Source organism: Siphateles boraxobius, unplaced genomic scaffold (genome assembly GCF_051911475.1).
Source record: "Siphateles boraxobius isolate OS27281-9 unplaced genomic scaffold, OSU_SipBor_1 53, whole genome shotgun sequence".
NCBI classification, from domain to species: Eukaryota; Metazoa; Chordata; class Actinopteri; order Cypriniformes; family Leuciscidae; genus Siphateles; species Siphateles boraxobius.
Genome location: NW_027509175.1, coordinates 9348279 through 9366483, shown reverse-complemented (window position 1 = coordinate 9366483; position 18205 = coordinate 9348279). Strand labels below are relative to the sequence as shown.

Here is an 18205-nt window from a genome sequence, read left to right as displayed (position 1 = left end):
CCAACATTTCTAAAAATCCTTTTTTTGTATTGGTATTCAGTAATAATCTAATTTTCGAAGATACTGAATTTGGGATTTTCATTAGTTGTCACACAACCATCACAATTAAATGAAATAAACATTTGAAATATATCAGTCTGTGTGTAATGAATGAATATAATATCCAAATTTCACTTTTTGAATGGAATTACTGAAATAAATAAACTTTTTGACGATATTCTAAAGGGTCATTCCACCGGTGGAGACATGAATATGTATTGAAAGTGGGTCATATATGTAGTAGAATAGTATCATAAATTTCTAATTTGGGACCTTCTTGGCCCATAAAAGGCAGAAAATGACTTTTAATGCTTGTGGATTGTAGACAACAATCCCCATAGTGCATTGCAATGCTCAGCTCCGCAGACCACTCCCACTACAGAGATATTTGTGCAATGAACCTGCCATGTTAGCGTGTTAACAAAATGAAAATAAGTGTACTTTACAGAAAGACGACCATTTGACCCTGTAGGCTTTGGCTGACGTTGCCAGTTGACCTTAGATATTCTAAAGTAGGTTTCCAGGACGCCGCTATCCATATGGGGTGCAAAACTCGGGTGAGCAACAACACACACGTCCGTGTCATCCTCCGATTCCGTAATTTCGTCAATTAGAAATTGGCACCGCTGGAATTCTCGGCAGCAGACAGACTCTTGTTCTGTGTACATTGGCCACAGTGAGAGCACAGGCACCACCAATCTGCCCCAGCTCGAGCCATTGTGTGCTCCTCGTCCGCGGCAGGCAGATCGTCTGCATCGGCTGTGGTGGCAGCAGCTTCAGCCGCCTCCTGTTCCTCCATAGCCCTCAGCTGCTCGTCGCTATACTGGGCTCATAAAGGTAGCCGCGAACATCCGTTTCTACCATCACTTCGTCAAAATCCAGATCCTCCATAATGCATCCATCTGCGTATTCAGTACCTTCGTCCATATTTTCAAAAAGTTTCTGCCGGTGAAATCAAACGCACTGGCACTGATCTGATAGGTCTGTTAGCGCATTAGGTCCAACCCCCTTTGGGCGGGTTTGAAAGGGTGGGAACTAGAGCTTGTAGTCTTTACAGAAATCCCCCCCTCTTACACTTCCTCCTACAATGACGTAAAATGACGATTTTTGCATCATTGTAGGAGGAAGTGAAAAAGGTAAAAAAAGGATTTCTCTCGTCTCAGGGGAAAATGAAAGAGTGTTGCACGACCATTCAATAGTATGACTAGATTTCTAACAATGCAAATCTTAATGCAAATGGGTGGAGTGACCCTTTAATCATATGACCAGCACCTGTATTCTTAATTGTTTAGTTTTAATATATCTTAGACCAGTTTCAATCTTATTTGTTTTGTTTTTTTTTGTTTTTTGGTCTATAGACCTACTTCTATTTTCCCCTTGTGGGATTAATAAGGTTCTGTTTGACTGAATCTCAACAGAACAGATCAGTTAAGAAGACTTGGAATATAACATTTTTATGATATGTTTTTTGTTGTTTTTTTGCTTTTTTGGAGCTTGACCGCCCCAGTCCTCAATCACTCAAACACATTTGAGTAGTCAAGAAATAATTAAGAATTTGCTGCCTCATGTTCCACTGAAGAAATGAATTACATTAGGGTGCATAAATGTTTACATTTTGGAGGTGAAATGTACTTAATAATCATTTACACTTATTAAGATATATTATTATTATATTCTTGTACTTTACATTATTTTATACCTTAAGACACAAATATGTTTAAAGTTACTTTACTTTTTATCTATAAAATGATTTAACCTTTAACCTAGCAATTCCACACTTTTTCTTATATGAAGAGTCATGTATAAAATGTGTATTAAAAAGCATAATATCTACACTGTTTTATCCATGTCATTGTCTGTCACTTTTGTAGATCATCTGAATCCCATTGAGGAGAATCCTTTTGTAACCAGGCGTAAAAATAAAGACGTTCACGCGCTAGACAACCCAGGTTACCACAGCACCCCTGATGGAAAACCCAAGTGTGAAGATGAATACATCAATGAGCCCCTTTACCTCAACACATTCAGCAACACCAGCGACATGAACCAGGAAATGTTAAGGAAAAATGGAGTCTCCGTCCCGTTGCAGGTGACCACAGCATCCCACACTCCAGGCACCCACGTTCCCCACGTCACACAACTGGGCAAACCCCATCATCACAGCCACGGACCGCACGTTCACTTCGCCATACCACCAGTTCAGCTGGTACACCCTGTACCGATGAGCCAAAATGATCAACATACCCATCCAGTCCAGTCGGCCCATGATCATGCCAGCAAATCTGTCTCGCAAGCATCAGCAGGCCAGATTTGTCTTGTGAGCCATCAAGTCCAACCAGGACACACGAGCCAATCGAATCGTTCCCCACAACAGTTTCATTTGGCAAAGTCCTCAGTGGTAGGTAAACTGCCAGGTCACCCGGTGCAACCAGGTAGCCAGATTGGGACCACATTAGTGGACAAGATGTACAAGAATAGCTTTGACAATCCTGAGTATTGGCAGCACAGCCTTCCGCCCAACGTTACCCCTCAGAACTCCCAAGACTCTTCGGTGGTCTGCAAAAACAAGCTCCTTTACAAGCAGAACGGCCGCATACAGCCTGCCGTGGCTGAAAACCCTGAATATCTGTCTGGAATGAAGCCAGGAACAGTCCTGCCTCCTCCTCCGTACCGGCAGAGGAACACTGTGGTCTAACGTCCAGGTCTCCATGCTCTGTAGAGCCTGGTTCTTCTACCAGCACCTTAAATGTCTTTCCTTGATCCTCTGGTGGTCAAAAACGGGACTAGAAATAATACAAGCATCTGAACTGACAATATGCCACATAAAATATGGAATAAAAACTTTGGGGAGGAGGTAAACACAACCCATCCAAACACCATCCATCCCCAAAAACCTTGCCAGTCACCCAGGAACATAGTTTTTCTCCTCTACAGGTATTTTAAAGCGTTTCATACAGGACTGCACATAGTTAGATCTAGTAACATCATTAATTTTGTGAAATCAAAGATTCCAGACACTCTCAAAGGTCCTTAATTTGAGTCTGAAACAGAACATGGTTGTTTGAAAGTAAAAAAAAAATTATTCTGAATAGAAAGAGAAGTGTATTTAAAAGAATATAGGAGCGAATATGCACTTGAATTTTATATTTTCCTGACTGGAACACTTGCACTTTTTCAGCAAATCCTTCATACCGCCAAAACTGCTGCCCTACTGGGAAGACTACTGTTAGACCTGAGAGGATTGTGAAATCATGAACAGTCGAGTTGCTCAGCACAGTGAGTTGAATAAAAGGCTGATAAAGGCACTGAGAGGCATTTGTTCATATTGGGAATACAATACAATAATGGTCAAAGAAAGTTGCAGGGGTTATTTCCATTTGGTGAGTGGTGAACTCACCTGTTGAGAGATACAGAGAATTAATTATCAGGAAAAACGGCACAGAATGGTTTACAGGGTGTTTTCATTCATTTACTTCATCGGTACCTGAATTAAGTGGGAACTTTAAATGTCCTTTGCCGGAATTTTTAACTGTTACTTTTCTCTTCTTATTGGTTGGAAGACATATCAACACAATAAGGTCAACATGAAATTGATTCTATTTACTTCATTAATGTTCTGGATGTTCCAAGTATTTTCAATGACAAAATGTTCAAATTTGTTCAGTAGAATGTATAACTTGAACTTCCACCACTAAAATAACTTCTAATGTCAAAATGATTTCATCAATAGCCAACTACACTGTTAAAGCGATTCTTCAAAGAAAACAAATATTTCTAACTTTAAAATGTAATGTTAAATTCAATGTTACTTGCCATTTCTTTTTAATTAATTGTGCAATTTAATACAGTTAAATGTATTAATGTCATACAGTTATGGCAATAATACCAAATAATGATCAATTTGAACAAGTACTTAATTCTGAATTTGACCTTCGGCCTCCACATCCCAGTCAGAAAGTCTCCTCAGAAGTAGGTGCCAGATGCGTTTAAGAAGTTTTGCAATCGACAAACTCGCGTTCAGGGCATTTATGGCATTTTATGGTGATATATGCCAATTTTCACAATTTCACGGTTGATAAAATGAAGTCTAAATATCCTGTTTAGCATCACATTAAGGAAGTAAACTCTGAAAGCTGTTTTATGTTGACTTTCAATCATATATTTTCAGTGTTTTGTAGGAGATATTTTGCCTTGGTGTTCTTTTGTGTGTCTGGACTGTGTCCTGTTTCCAGCTGAAGTTAGTAAATAAAATTAATACATTTAGTTTTAATCTGCTGGTTAACATATTTACTAGTAACTTTGAGTTTGTACAATTCAGTGTGTCAGTACTGAGCCTTTGACAAATCTGTAATTGGAAAATGGAATTTGGGCACAACAATTATTTTATTATCATTACTATTTATTCACAATGGCTGCTATGTCTTTATTTTGGGCATTTCATTGTATTTCATAAAACAAATTTTCTAGTTAACACAGCAGGTTTACATGAATTAGGGAGGTTGGGTATGTGATGCTGTGTTACGCATCACAATGTCACATAACTGAGCTGTATTTTGTAAAATTGCAAACACTTAAAAGATTTTAATGTGCCACTTTTAAGCACTAACATAATTAGAAAACAGCCCTCTTTAGTCTCTATCACTGTCAGTGGTCTAAAAGTGTGTGGTTTTATTTTTGTAGTTGTCTGTCTGTGATCTCACACTTAATAAGAAGTGTAGCACAAATACAGTAAGTGTTGCCCCTGTAGTTTACAATCACTCGTAGTTTCTGTGCTTTTAATGATGTATTGTCAGAAGACTAGTTCGTAGGTCAAATAAATCCCATTTTGGTGATGTTTTGTCCGATTTGTGGCATATGAACACAAATACATTAGGGGTATTGTGTTGCAACAAGATGCTTGAACATTTTACCATTTTTTAACTGCCAAATATAACAAAGCTTAATCTCGAGGCACGGTTATCATTGTGAACTTTTGATTTAGAAATGCCATTTTTTGCAAGAATTAAGCTGTTTTAGTTCTTCATTACGTGCCAGTTTGATCTCATTGTTATATCTAGGTATTACCGGTAATGTGTTTGTGTACATACTTGTACATTCAGATTTAAGTTAAGAGTATTACAAAGTGTAAACCCTTTCAAATGTGTAACTTTGGTCTAAACTTTAGTCTGGTCAGAATCAGTGAAAGACTTTTGTACATCTGTGAAGTTCAGGGGTTAACTACCACTGAAAACAATTCCGGTCAGTAATATTTTTTAATATTTTAAACTGATACGAAAGTTCAAAAGAACAGAATTATTTGAAATGGAAAATTGATACATTTATTGCTGAATAAAAGTATTAATTTCTTTTAAAAAACTGTCCCCAAACTCTCTTCCATTAGTGTAAAAGGGTTTGCAGTTTACACTCTCTATACATTGATATTGTCCTTTATTAGCTACTAATGTATGAAAATAAACATGCACTTGAACCACACTGTATTTTGCATACTAAACATGCCTACGAATACTAATGAGATCATGTAGAACTGGCTGGAATTAATTCAATTAACCATATTTGAAATAGTTTAACATATTTCATCATTTTAGTTGAGATATTAACTTGTAAACTGATGCATGTGGAACCACATGTGGAATCTTTACACAGATTGAGCAATTTTATGGACTGCCGAGAAACAGCGTTTAAGAGTCACACAATTTGCAGTAATTCACTATACAGAATGGAGTGGGAAGTACAGATTGTTTTAAACATACGACATTTTGTGTGCAGTGAAATGTACTGTATTTCTGAGCCATGAGGCATTTGGAGTGACTGTAACAGGTGGGCTCTTCTAAAGGGAAGTGAATAGTATTTTTGAAGAGTGTTGAAAGATTTATGGGGAAGTGTAAATATATAGAGACTGTTGCATCAAGTATTTTTTGTTTTGTTTCTTTCATTTCTTTGCCATAAAATGTTCAGTTCTGTTTAACATGCGCCGTCTGTAGTAATGGTCTGACATTGTGTCAGTAATGTTGTATATGTGACGTTTGATTTGATCTCAAGTGATGTTCTGTTTTCCTCGGGCCTGTTTCTTTCTGTGTTCTGTGAATTTCTTCTTCTCTTGCTGCTTCTATATATGGTTAGCTGTGGCCCTTTCCTTCCCTCCATAAGTGCCCATTTTCTCTATTCTTTACCTTTATCTTCTTTATCTTCTATTAGTTGTAAATATAACTTATTAAGACTTACAGAAAGACGCAACGGAAGATTATCTACTTCTGTCAACCTAATTTTAAAATAACACTGTCATATCTAGAGTGACTTATATTTATTATTGACATTTTGTTTTGTATTTCTGCATTTGGTTTGATTGCTTTGTATTAGATATGATCATGATGGGAAACTTTCTACAGTTGAAGCACTTGCAGTAAACTGTTTAAAATCACTGGGTGGCTTATGCATTATTACTGATGGTGGTATGTGCTAAGCTGACTAGAAATATGTAAAATAATTTATAGTAGTCTAAAAAGTATTTGGACACTTAAGCCACACTCAGAAAAATGAATTCTGGGGCATTCAATAACAAAGTATTAAACTAAGAGGTAATTGTAGTGATACTAGAATTTTGCTCGGAATTAGCTTCAAGGGACAGTTAATTCTGTCATTAATTATTCACCCTCATGATGTTACAAAGACTTTCGTTCATCTAAGTTATACAAATGAAGATCTTTTTAATGAAATCTGAGAGATTTCTGTCCCTCACAACTACCACTTTCAATCCCCAGAAAGGAAGTAAAGATTAAAGATTAAAGTAATCCATGTGACTCCAGTGGTTTAACCTCAATTTTATGAAGCGATTGAGTGCTTTGTTTGCACAAAAAAAAATATATATATTATGCTGCGTTCCAGACGAGGTTGGTAAGAATTTAATCACATAAAAAACAGCTGACGATAAGCAAAAACAAAGGTATTATTACATATACTTAATTACTAATATTTATTTTTACGTCTATCCTCATTGGAAGCAGGACTTGGGGAAGTAGGGGAAGCATGGGGGGGGGGGGGGGGGTCGTCCCATAAACAAAGCACTCGTGCCGCTTCATAAAATTGAGTTTAAAGATTTGAATGTGTCTTACGGGTTTGGAACGACATGAGAGTGAGTAGCCAATTAATGACAGTATTTCACTCTTTGGTGAACTGACCCTTTATTTCTTTGAGATATTTTTGCAATGGCAAGGTGATTTTAGTTAATGTATGAAGTCTGTTCCTGACAGTTTCCAACCTTAAAGTGTCAAAATGCTTTTTAATTTGAGCAGCATATTGCTTTATAGTTTAAAAACTAAAAAAAAAAATGTATTTTGTGTGTGTGGTTAAATTCGTTTTTTTTTGTTGTTGTTTTTTTTTTTAACGTGCTTCTGTCATTTTTTTTATTTTTTATTATTGTTATTAATAAATGCTACTTTGTTCAATACTTTGTTATTTTAATGCAGTGATATTCAAAACATGTATAAGTGTGGCCAAAATGTTTCGGGGGCACTGTGTTTTAGAGCTTTGTCAGTTTTGTACATTGTTTTAGTTTCAGTTTTATTATAACATTAAAAGTCCCCCAGACAAAACTACAAAAACAACATTAGGGTCAGTAGTTCAAATCATTCCCCTTTCGGTTTCCATTTTAATTGGTAGTGACCACCCTCCACCAAACTGAATGCCAACTAAACTGAAATACTTCATATTTGTTACATGATACTGTTACAAAGTATATTTTCAATTTAATATGAATAAAGTTAAAATGAATTTGAACAATAAAGTGTGTGGTTTACTACCATAATAATGCATCCAGTAATGTTTGATAACACAAATGAAGTCTCCTAAAGACCAGCTTTAAATAACTTGCATTTATTTATCTTTCATATTTTATAAATTAATCCTATTTTTTTATCAAAAGGGAAAAGAATGTCGCTCATGTCTTTTATCAATATAGCATCAGACAATATCAAAATCTATATCTGTGACACTGAATCATTTAGTTTTGGAGCATTAAAAGCGGGTTGTTGCTGATGCATTGGATAAATGTTTTTCGCACACCATGGATTCCACCTCAACAAAGTTTTAAGAATTCCCTATAGGAGTATCAGCAAAGTTATCTTATATTCAACAGAAGTCTTTTGCTGAACTCAGAGACTTTCACTCGAGTCATAAATAAATCACAACTGTCCAATGCTGGGATACCTCTCTGAAGTTTCAGATATTAATACTAATCAGCCAACTGCATGCTGGCTGTTCAACATGTTTATGCAGTGAAACCCAGCTTGTTTTATCAAAAGAAAAAGTGTGGATTCGTTGTCGGGTTGCCAGTGTGGTTGTCTTGGCGTTGCTATTCGGTTGCTAAGATGTTCTGCATTCTCTTTAACATGAAGCTAGGGCATTAATCTGGGGTGCATCTCCCATACAAGCTTAAATTCAATCTGTTCTTCATCATAAAGTGATTGTCTCTTCAAAAAATTAGGACTTTACAATCTATTTTTGAACTTTTTGAAGTGTTAAAGTGGTAGTTGCGCTGTTAATGGAGGAACAGAAATCTCTCAGATTTCATTAAAAAGATCTTCATTTGTGTTCCGAAGATGAACGAAAGTCTTACAGGTTTGAAACGACATGAGGGTGAGTAATTAATGACAGAATTTTCATTTTTGGGTGAACTATCCTTTAATCACCATATTACGATGCATCAGTAGCTAGTCACAACTGCTTCCCGAAACCCTTTGCACCTCTGTTGTGCTGGTTAGTGCTGGAACCTGGAAGACTAATTTAATACTCATTTCCTCAAGATTTTCCTATGGGTATTTATCATGTTTATTTCTTTTTTTCAATTTGTGAGTAAAATAATTTGACAATACTTGGACACTTTGATCTACAATGTAGATTACACACACGACACACCTTTATCGAAAACGTGAATTTTGAATAATTTTAAGATAAGAACTTTTGGGTGTTTAAGTTTTAGAGCATTAACGTTCAAGTATCTTCAAGTTATGTTTATGTTATGTACATTCAAGTTTAACTGACAAATTGAAAACCCCATTATAAAACCCCATAGGAAAATCTTGAGGAAACCTGTGGCAAATTGGTATTCTGGGTATTGACGTCATCCTATATAGAGTGGTGCAGGGATGACATTTTTTTCTAGGCCAAACCACGAAAACCAGTTACCATTTTAACACTTCTGCGTCCTTGTTAGCGCGCCCACCTCCCATTGTACACGATGCTTTTGGTAAACCTTCCCCAGATCATTTAGAAAAATAATAGCCCATTTCTTCTCAAGAAGCTGGGCAATATGAGATATCGCTAACGTATACACGGTACAGGACTGTAAGTATGAGGAATAATATGAGGAATAGTAATGATGCCATAGTCTAATGTTAGGCTTGAACAGGGGCAATGGGACAATGAGTGCACATTGTGATGAAAATAGGCTTTGAGAAGAAAAAAAATTAGTTTATTTAATTTATGTGCAAAACAACATCTCATAGAATGAAGTGTCAGCTCTGTGTTAGATCTACAGGGCATGCAATTATACAGAAATCAGTCTGTATCTACTGCTCTGATGACAGCATTGTTGGACAACAATTGCTATTTAATTGGGGTTGCCACACTGACAGGCGTGTTACTTCTTTAACTGTCAGGTGGCTGTATCATTAAAGCTGTAGACATGCTTGTCAAGTCTTAATTATCCCTCGAACATCTTTGCACACTAGCCTGTCCCCTTTTCCCACTTTCATATTTCTCATGCTTTTCTTTTGCAGTGATATTTTTTAGCAGGAATGAAAGCCTTGACTAACACAATATATTGCTCTAATCAGTTCATCCCACCTGGTGTCATTTGTTACAGACAAGCTTCCTGTCTGAGCTGGATCTGTAGGCTAATAATGCCTCATATGAAGCATTCGCAACAATTCCCAAAAGACATTTCAAGTACAAAAAAAATCACTTTTGAGTTGTACTTTCCTTATTGTCCCTAAAAGCTCCCATTTTCAAGATATTTCTGTAAGTCTGTCAATTAAATGGCCCCAAAAGAATATTTCTAATATTTATGGAGAACATTTTGAATTCACATTCTTCCACGTCTGGTTCCTTTTTAGTTTGCTTCTTTTAAAAGAGTCCAAGAGTGCTTATAAAAATCAGTAGCTTCAAGGAATAATGGAATCAATTTAGCAACTTTGCTCAAACCCGGCTTTTGCTGAAGCATTTTTCTCTTTTTTGATATTTTTCTTTTTCATGAGAAGGTGTAAATATCAAAGAGTTGTAGTTTACTGTTGGCTCATATAAAGTACAAGTGTACTACATGAAATAGTCTTGGATGTGAATGCAAGGTATTTGTCATAAATGAAACTGTCAGATTGGGTTGCCAGTATCCAATCAGTATGTAGAATAACTGCTCTCATGCTCTAGTGCTTTTCTCAAGTGTTTTGCCTCAGATGGCATTCTTCCTCTCCAACATCTCACACTAGATAAGAGACAGGTATGGACAGTTGGAATGTCCACAAATCCCACCAAGTTATGACACAGCATTCTCTATTTCCTTTGTTATAAAACCAGTCCCATACAGTCCATACAGATGCACATTTACAAACACATTTATTTTCACACACCAGAATTCACTTTATTGGCAGACAATTGTTATTATAATGATTATTATTATTAAATATTGCAAAGCTAGAATACAATTAGCATTTTCTCAAATGCAATTGATGGTGGTGATTTTAAAAAACAACAACAGGTTGGTCTTGACCCAAAAATGATCCACAGTTCTCATTTAATACAGTTACATACAGCGTGGGAAAAATATGTTAAATGCAAATATTAAACCATATAGTTGTTTATTGTTAAAAGAATAGGCTAACACTTCTCTATTTTGGTGGCAGAAATGTATTTATTTTTAAAAATGGGTTGGAACATAGTCCAATGTAAAGTCGGGGTCCTGAAACAAAACCATAGGTTTCTTCATGAACCTATGAACTAATTTGTATCTTTTTCCTGTATAAAGTATGCAAGTGCTACAGAAGTGTCGATAAGCAAAATGTGATGTGATCTCTTTAATAAGTTTATGCATTAATTAATTAGCTCATTAATTAAACATTACATGTAGTCCCTCATCCTGCAGGGCATAATGTTTCCACAGTGTAGTGATTATAGGGTTAGATTGGATGACCATTAAAAGAGGTAAAAGTGTGTGTGTTCGCACACTTTCAGTTGCAGGGAATAGCAATTAATAAGTCCCCTGGTAACCGTGGTTCTCCCTTGTTTCTTATTTTTAGTATCTCTGTGTGAGATCCCATTAATAATATCACTGTCCATACCTTGCTGGCATTATCCACATGGGGAACACTTACCCGAGCACCATCCGAACCCTTTAATCACAAAAAAAAAAACACTATAAGGTATTTTTCTTGAACCCTCTCTGTTATGCATTCATTTGACCACCACAGCAAGCCTTTCCGCACAAATGTTACTGATGGAGCTGTCCGTGGTGCTACTACCTTTGATTTTTTGCCATAGCGCTGTCCGTGGTGCTGATAACCCACTGTATATGTATGCCATGCAGGCGTCCCTGACCATTTAAAATTCAAAGGGCCATAAATTAATGAGTTCTTATCTGTGCACCCCTGGCCCTGGTTTCCGGCTCCAGGCCTTGTTATGTCTAATAATGGTGGAATGAGCAGAGGTTGCACGGGGGGTGGGGGTTTAGAGAGCGAGGGACGCTTTGTGACTGTCACCGTGGGTCCTTGGCTCTATCTCTCAGCTGCAGACAGACAGATAGGAAGCATCACTATGCAGCATGGCGGAGCTGTTTGTCTGGGGTGGTTGTGACACCCACCACTTGGGGGTATTTTAATGAGCTCCCCTGGGACGAGCATTAGTCATTTAACATCCTGAGGAGAGCTGGGGCATCCAAACACACACATACCTGTACTGTCCAAAACTCTGAGCGGACACACATACTCATATACACAAAACAAGCATTCGAATTCCAGAGAGTGGGCAACAGGTTCCAAAAGTACTGCTAAGTAGTGTGCAGCCTGTTTTGACTGTGGAGATATGAATATAAATGGAGTTAAAGTATGTATGGGAATAATTGTCAAATATCAAAATCTTACTCAAACACAGTTCATATTTCACTCTAAAATAAAAGGGGGGAAATGTGTATATACACTGTATTTTTACGTATGTTTATGTATATTTTATGTATATTTTATTATCATTGCTATTTTGCAAAGCAAAAACAAAAATGTCATTACCATGATGCAGACAGTCATTTTACTTTTAAACATGGGTCATATTTCACTCTAAAATGAAAAAGAAAAATGATAGATAGATGGATAGATGGATAGATGGATAGATAGATAGATGGATAGATGGATAGATAGATAGATAGATAGATAGATAGATAGATAGATAGATAGATAGATAGATAGATAGATAGATAGATAGATAGATAGATAGATAGATAGATAGATAGATAGATAGATAGATAGATAGATAGATAGATAGATAGATATGAAAAATGACATTTACTTGGCAGGTTTCTTGAGATTTATTCATGTATCTATCCATGCATAATTTTTTTGTACAATTAAACGTGCGTTTTTCGAGACGCCTGCACCCAACCTGTGATAGGTTAAATGGCTAGTAGGAGAACAACAAGGCCGATCTGATTTTGTTTATCTTGGACAAGCTAATTAAAGTGTCACAATTCATTATACAGGCCGTGCCCCACCTTGTCAGATGGAAAATAGGAATATCAATCATTTTGCGCTCCGGCTCAACCTTTTCCCTTAGCGGATCTTATTGGTTTCTGCCGTGTCAGTCCTGTTTGAGACATCAATGAGGAATGGGTTTCCCCCAAACACATGTCAATTTTCTTTCAACGCTGTCATGCAAGCGTGACCTCCCATACCTCAGAGAGCACGTTGTGTGTGCACTATTGAAGGGTCCTTTACCCTTGTGTTGACATCATGACGAGTGGGATATTATGTCGCCTGTTAACCAGAGTGAACTGTCACTTATTTGACAGTTGATTTTCCTGTCTTTATTTACCTCTTTGTTTTCATATCCTACAAACACAAAAGCAAACAGCTTAATTGATAGCATCTGTGCTAGATTCCGTCCAAAGCAGTTGAGTATAGTTTCATTTGACATGTAAATACTTGTTTGGTGTCAGACAAATGTGCAGACAAACGGCAAACTGACAGCTCTGACAAGCTATTACTGTCCAGGTTATGGAGATGTGTTTTGCTGTATACTATTTTTGGAAGCAGAGACGGTATTGTTTTGAGAATGATAATGTAAGAAATTCAAATACTGTGTGAAATATCAAAAAAGAGGTCCTATTACATTTTCAACTTTCTGAAAATGTTTCTGTTTGAGCAAGAAAAAGTTCTGCAAAGTAACAATGCACATAGTCTCTCCAAAGGTAGTTATTCTCCATATCAGTGCTCACTGTTTCTGAATGCCCTGAAATGCCTCGATTGTAGTCTTGAGTTTTCTTCCGGGAACGAACCAGTTGCAGTATTCCTTATTTAAATAATTCCCGCCCAAGGCATATGCAAAATAAAGGGGCGGGGCCTGGTGGAGTTGCATTAGTAGTGTGTTGAAACTCTCAGTTATGGTAAGGGGTGTGTCATTTCCCAAACACACTCAAAGCGGTTGACCAATCACAATAAACTGATCCAGCCGGTCAATCAGAGCACATTACACTTTTCGGAAGGAGGGGCTTCATAGAGACAGGAACTAAACAGAGATGCATTTCCGGAGGTGCACTAAACAGAGGTGCATAGTGCCAACTATGGTCACAAGTTCCGTCGTTACCAATGGAGTTCAATGGAAATTGCAATCATAGTTGGCCAACGATGCTTTTGGGAAACGCCCCCTAGAGCGTTTCAGACAGACTGGTAAAAAGAGGTGCTGCAACAGTGTCAAATGTGTGAAAAAAAAAGTGATTTTTGAACATTCAAGCATGAAAAACTATTCTAGTAGATCCCAAAACCAAAACATTTTCAAGACTTTGAAAGGGGGCATAATTGCCTTTAAGATTGTGTTAATGTGTCAAAATCTGAATTGTATTGCTGAGAAACATAAAACAAATATTCTATTTTTTTTATATACAGTATATCAAAGTCAGAATCAGCCTTTGAATATGAAAAATAGTTACTTATTACTACACTGGTCAACTACAATTAAAGTGGAACTGTTTTTCTTTCATCCAGGCACCAAAAGATTAATGTTTTTACAGCAGCCATAGACAATATCAGGCTGAACTACTCCCAACCACTGTTATACTGTAAATCACACAAATATCTGCAGAACAAGCACTGACGAAGCACATCCTTGTTCCAGGAGAAGTGGAGTGGATTGATAAGTAGAGTTAAGTCACATAATTATCATAGTAATCATTTTCAAAGAGAGACGGTTTATTTATGTGCTATTTACTGAATCAGTTTTCAGGTATGAGTAAAAAAAAAAAAAACTCTGACCATACCTGAGAAGGTTTTGTGTAACCTTAAAAAGAAATATGCTGACACTTTCTCAAGCCAGGTGTAAGAAATAGGGTCATAAATTGTTTTCATTGATTCTGTCATTGCAATCTTGTAAAACACACTATTTCATAATGGAATTCTTGTACGTAATCCTTGCTCTTTATATCTGTTGTCTGAAATAGAGAGATGTCCTTTGAGACTTGATAAAAGTACAAGATAAAAAAGCTCAAAAACAAATAATACTCACACTCTTAAAAATAAAGGCTCTTTATTGGCATCTATGAAGACATTTAACATCCATGGAACCTTTCCATTGCATAAAAGGATTTTGAATTTGGAAAATGGTGCTTTAAATTATGAAAATATTCTTGACAGTAAAAAAAAAATATATATATATATTTTAAGAAGTGTTCTTTGGAGAACCTAAAATGGTTATTCTATGACATCACTGAGAAAACCCTCTTTTGGAAGCTTTAGTTTTAAGAGTACATGATACAATGAATGTACTGCCACATAAAATATCTTCTCAATGAGAAGAGTTTAAGTGCAGGTTACATACAGAAATTTGTATTTTTCCTCGTGATTGTAAAACTTTTTTGTATTTTTATAAGGTTTATGCTTAAATTCTTGAAATTATTGTACACTAATATAAATTGTGCCAACATAGTCTTTTATGAACTTTCATTAATGGAATTTAAGTTCAAATGTATATGCATGTATAAGGAAAGTGTATATTTTAGAAGCTGTGAATGGTCACTATATCAAAATCACCCTTTGCCACCTTTGGTTTATTAAAATGGTCTTGCGGCGTGCTATTTTTTATAAAGCATATCAATTATGGTCATAAAACAGCATGAAAATTTAGCAAAAAGTCGTTTAAAATAATCAAGTTTAACATGTCACACTGCAGGTGACTGTGAACATCCTTTATATTGAATATGTTAAATATAAACCTATGGATGTAAGTTAAAGAAGAAATGTTTAGCGATTTGGATGATTAATCCTCTGCTTGTGCAAGTGCATAAATAAGTGTCTAATCAGTTCATGTTCAGATATATTTTCAATATGTGAGAAATTCATTAACATATTTGATGGCTCTGCTCTCTGAGACACTGCAAGTCCTACTTCTACTCAAAATAATTATTTTATTATGATGCGAATTCTCATAAGAGCATATCAGTTTAGAGAAGATCATGAATCAATCATAGATAGAAATTTGCAGCAAGTATATTTACCATATAGGTGAAATTGAATCTAAATTTGCTGTTTTCCCAAATACAGTATTTATATCTTTCAACCTTGGTGCACTGCACTAACCAAATATCAAGCTCTGGCCTCTTTGGCTTCTCACACTTGTCCTAAATTGTTTATTTGGTGTGGGCTGGTTCACTTTTTCACACTAATACACCAAAAAACAGCTCCTATAAGACATCCCTGTTCCCTCCTTCAGGGAACGGGGTTACATTAGTAACCTAGGCGTCACTTGCTGCTTCTTTGGAATTGCTTGTGAAATTTACTAGCAATTTCTGCATGAAAATTTATTCTACATTAAAAATGTTATGTGTAACAGAACACAACAGAAATGTGTGAAAAAGAGACATGAAAACATTTAGATATTAAAGTCAAATTAGTAGTTATATCAACTGACTTATTAGCTGGGTGAATCAGAATGTAAACATATTAAGTTAGAAAATAAAAGCGGTGTTGCCTTTGTCATAGAAAGTATTTTCACATTTAAAACTTTGTATGTAATATGGATGGACATTTAGTTTTAGTTTTACTTCTGGGCTACTTGTTTTTCTCCCTGCTCTAGTTTGATCAAAATAAAATGTTCTCTGATCGAACCTAGGTGTGTTAGTGGTTAAAAATAGATGAAGCCTCAAAAACAAGCAGTAAACACAGATATGAATATACTCTTGTTTGCATTTATACTGAATGAATAAATGGAAAATAGCAATTTTCCTGCTCTGATAGAGCTCTACTGAGGTCTAACATCAATGCCTGATGTTTGAATGAGTCTCCATGAATACCCTGCTCTTCTAAAGGCCCGGAAGATCATCAACGGCGCAATTAATTACGTTCACAGTATCGTGAACAGATACTTTGATTAAACTGTTGCAGTCACACATCTTGCCATCAGTGAAACATGCGAGTCGTCTCACACCTCACATTGAGAATGCACCATAGGCTAAAAGAATCATTACTGAAGTGATACTGATCCCACTTACCCCTCAGGTCTCGGTAAAGACGCACTGCCATCCTGCGCAGAACATTTGATCATCGGATAAGTGGCTCTGATTCATTTTTGCTGACCTTAGGGGGTCTAATTAATAATTCCACTGCATTTTAAATATGTTTTTATCAGTCCTTTGTTGCTAATTAATAATTGTTTTACAGAATTCATGTAAATAGGTGTTGAAATTGTATGTGGTTGTGTGTGACTGAGCGATGACGCAAATGATCTTCAAATATATGGTCTCCAAGGTGGTTAGGCAATTATCAAGTCCAAAGAAATAATATGACTTGTCTCCTTTAATGTAAGTCTATGGGATTTAAACCCTTTGATTTTAAGCCAGACTTTTGATAAAATAAATACTAAATAAATAGCACACCTGTCCTCAATAATCTGCCTGATATGAGGTATCATTAGAGACAAGATGGTTGATTAGTTTGGAAACACTTTACAATTAGGTCCCGTTTGTCATCGTTACATAATGCATTAACTAATAGTAACTAACAATGAGCAATACATTTGTTACCAAAAGTTAGAGTTAAACTTTTAAGCAAGGTTACATTTTTATTTAAGCGTGTGTTCACACTTGGCAGGTTTGGTTCAATTAAAAAGATATCTGATGCGATTGCTCTGTTTGTGTGGTTCATTTGATTAAGTGTGAAAGCTGCCGTCCGAACCTTGGTGCTCATCAAATTAGAGGACCCTAATGGTTGGGGCTCTGTCCACTTCCAAACAAACTCTGGTGCGGTATAACTGAAATATGAACGCAACATGGAACAAGACACAAAATGAGACCCTAAACAACCGAATCCCTTTACAATGGGCCATTCCACACATCTGTTATCAAAGGGTACATACCATGGTCACTTTAAGGAAGAAATTTTATTGTTTATGGCCATATGGCCCCGGGTCTAAGAATCCTCACAACTCATTTTAAAGCTAGATGGCGGGAGAGTTCGAGTTATTTTTTGTTTTGTTTGTGATAAATTGCACACATTTGTGTCATAAATTTCATACAAAGTTTAAATAAGTTTTAGAAAATAAGTGCATTGTTGCAATGCAATGCATCACAGCATTGTTTTGGATGTTCAGTAGGTTCCATCGCAAAATTTACGTTGTATAAGGCATTTTTTGTTTGTTTGTTTGTTTGTTTGTTTGTTTGTTATTTTGTAAGTTTTTTTTTAGTTTTTAAATAATTTTGTATCTTTAGGATCAGTGTTAAAAATGACTGTGTGAACGCCAAGCGAAACAGGACTAAATGTATTATTCCCTTTCAATATCGGTCTCTCAACGTTACGTCATCGATGACGCTATGGGGAAGCGTTTCTCCTGGAATACTGAAGCATGATTTGCATCGCGCCACAATGTCCAATGACGATCAAGTGTGCAAATTATGGACAGGAATACGCCATATATAATGCAGCGCTGG

At 36.2% G+C, this 18205-nt stretch overlaps 1 protein-coding gene across 3 annotated transcripts in view; it reads left to right on the top strand.

Annotated features, from left to right (window-relative positions):
- The window catches only part of LOC143714255 (receptor tyrosine-protein kinase erbB-4-like), a 188575-nt gene extending 180756 nt beyond the window's left edge, over window positions 1–7819 (top strand). For 2 of the 3 annotated variants that reach the window (XM_077205345.1, XM_077205346.1), the window contains one exon: window positions 1911–6456. In XM_077205345.1, the coding sequence (XP_077061460.1) occupies window positions 1911–2734 (824 nt within the window). In that variant the 3' untranslated portion in view covers window positions 2735–6456. Of the gene's footprint in view, window positions 1–1910 lie in introns of all 3 variants that reach the window. The other variant, XR_013195432.1, reaches the window with a different exon arrangement.
- The last annotated feature ends 10386 nt before the right edge of the window (window positions 7820–18205 follow it).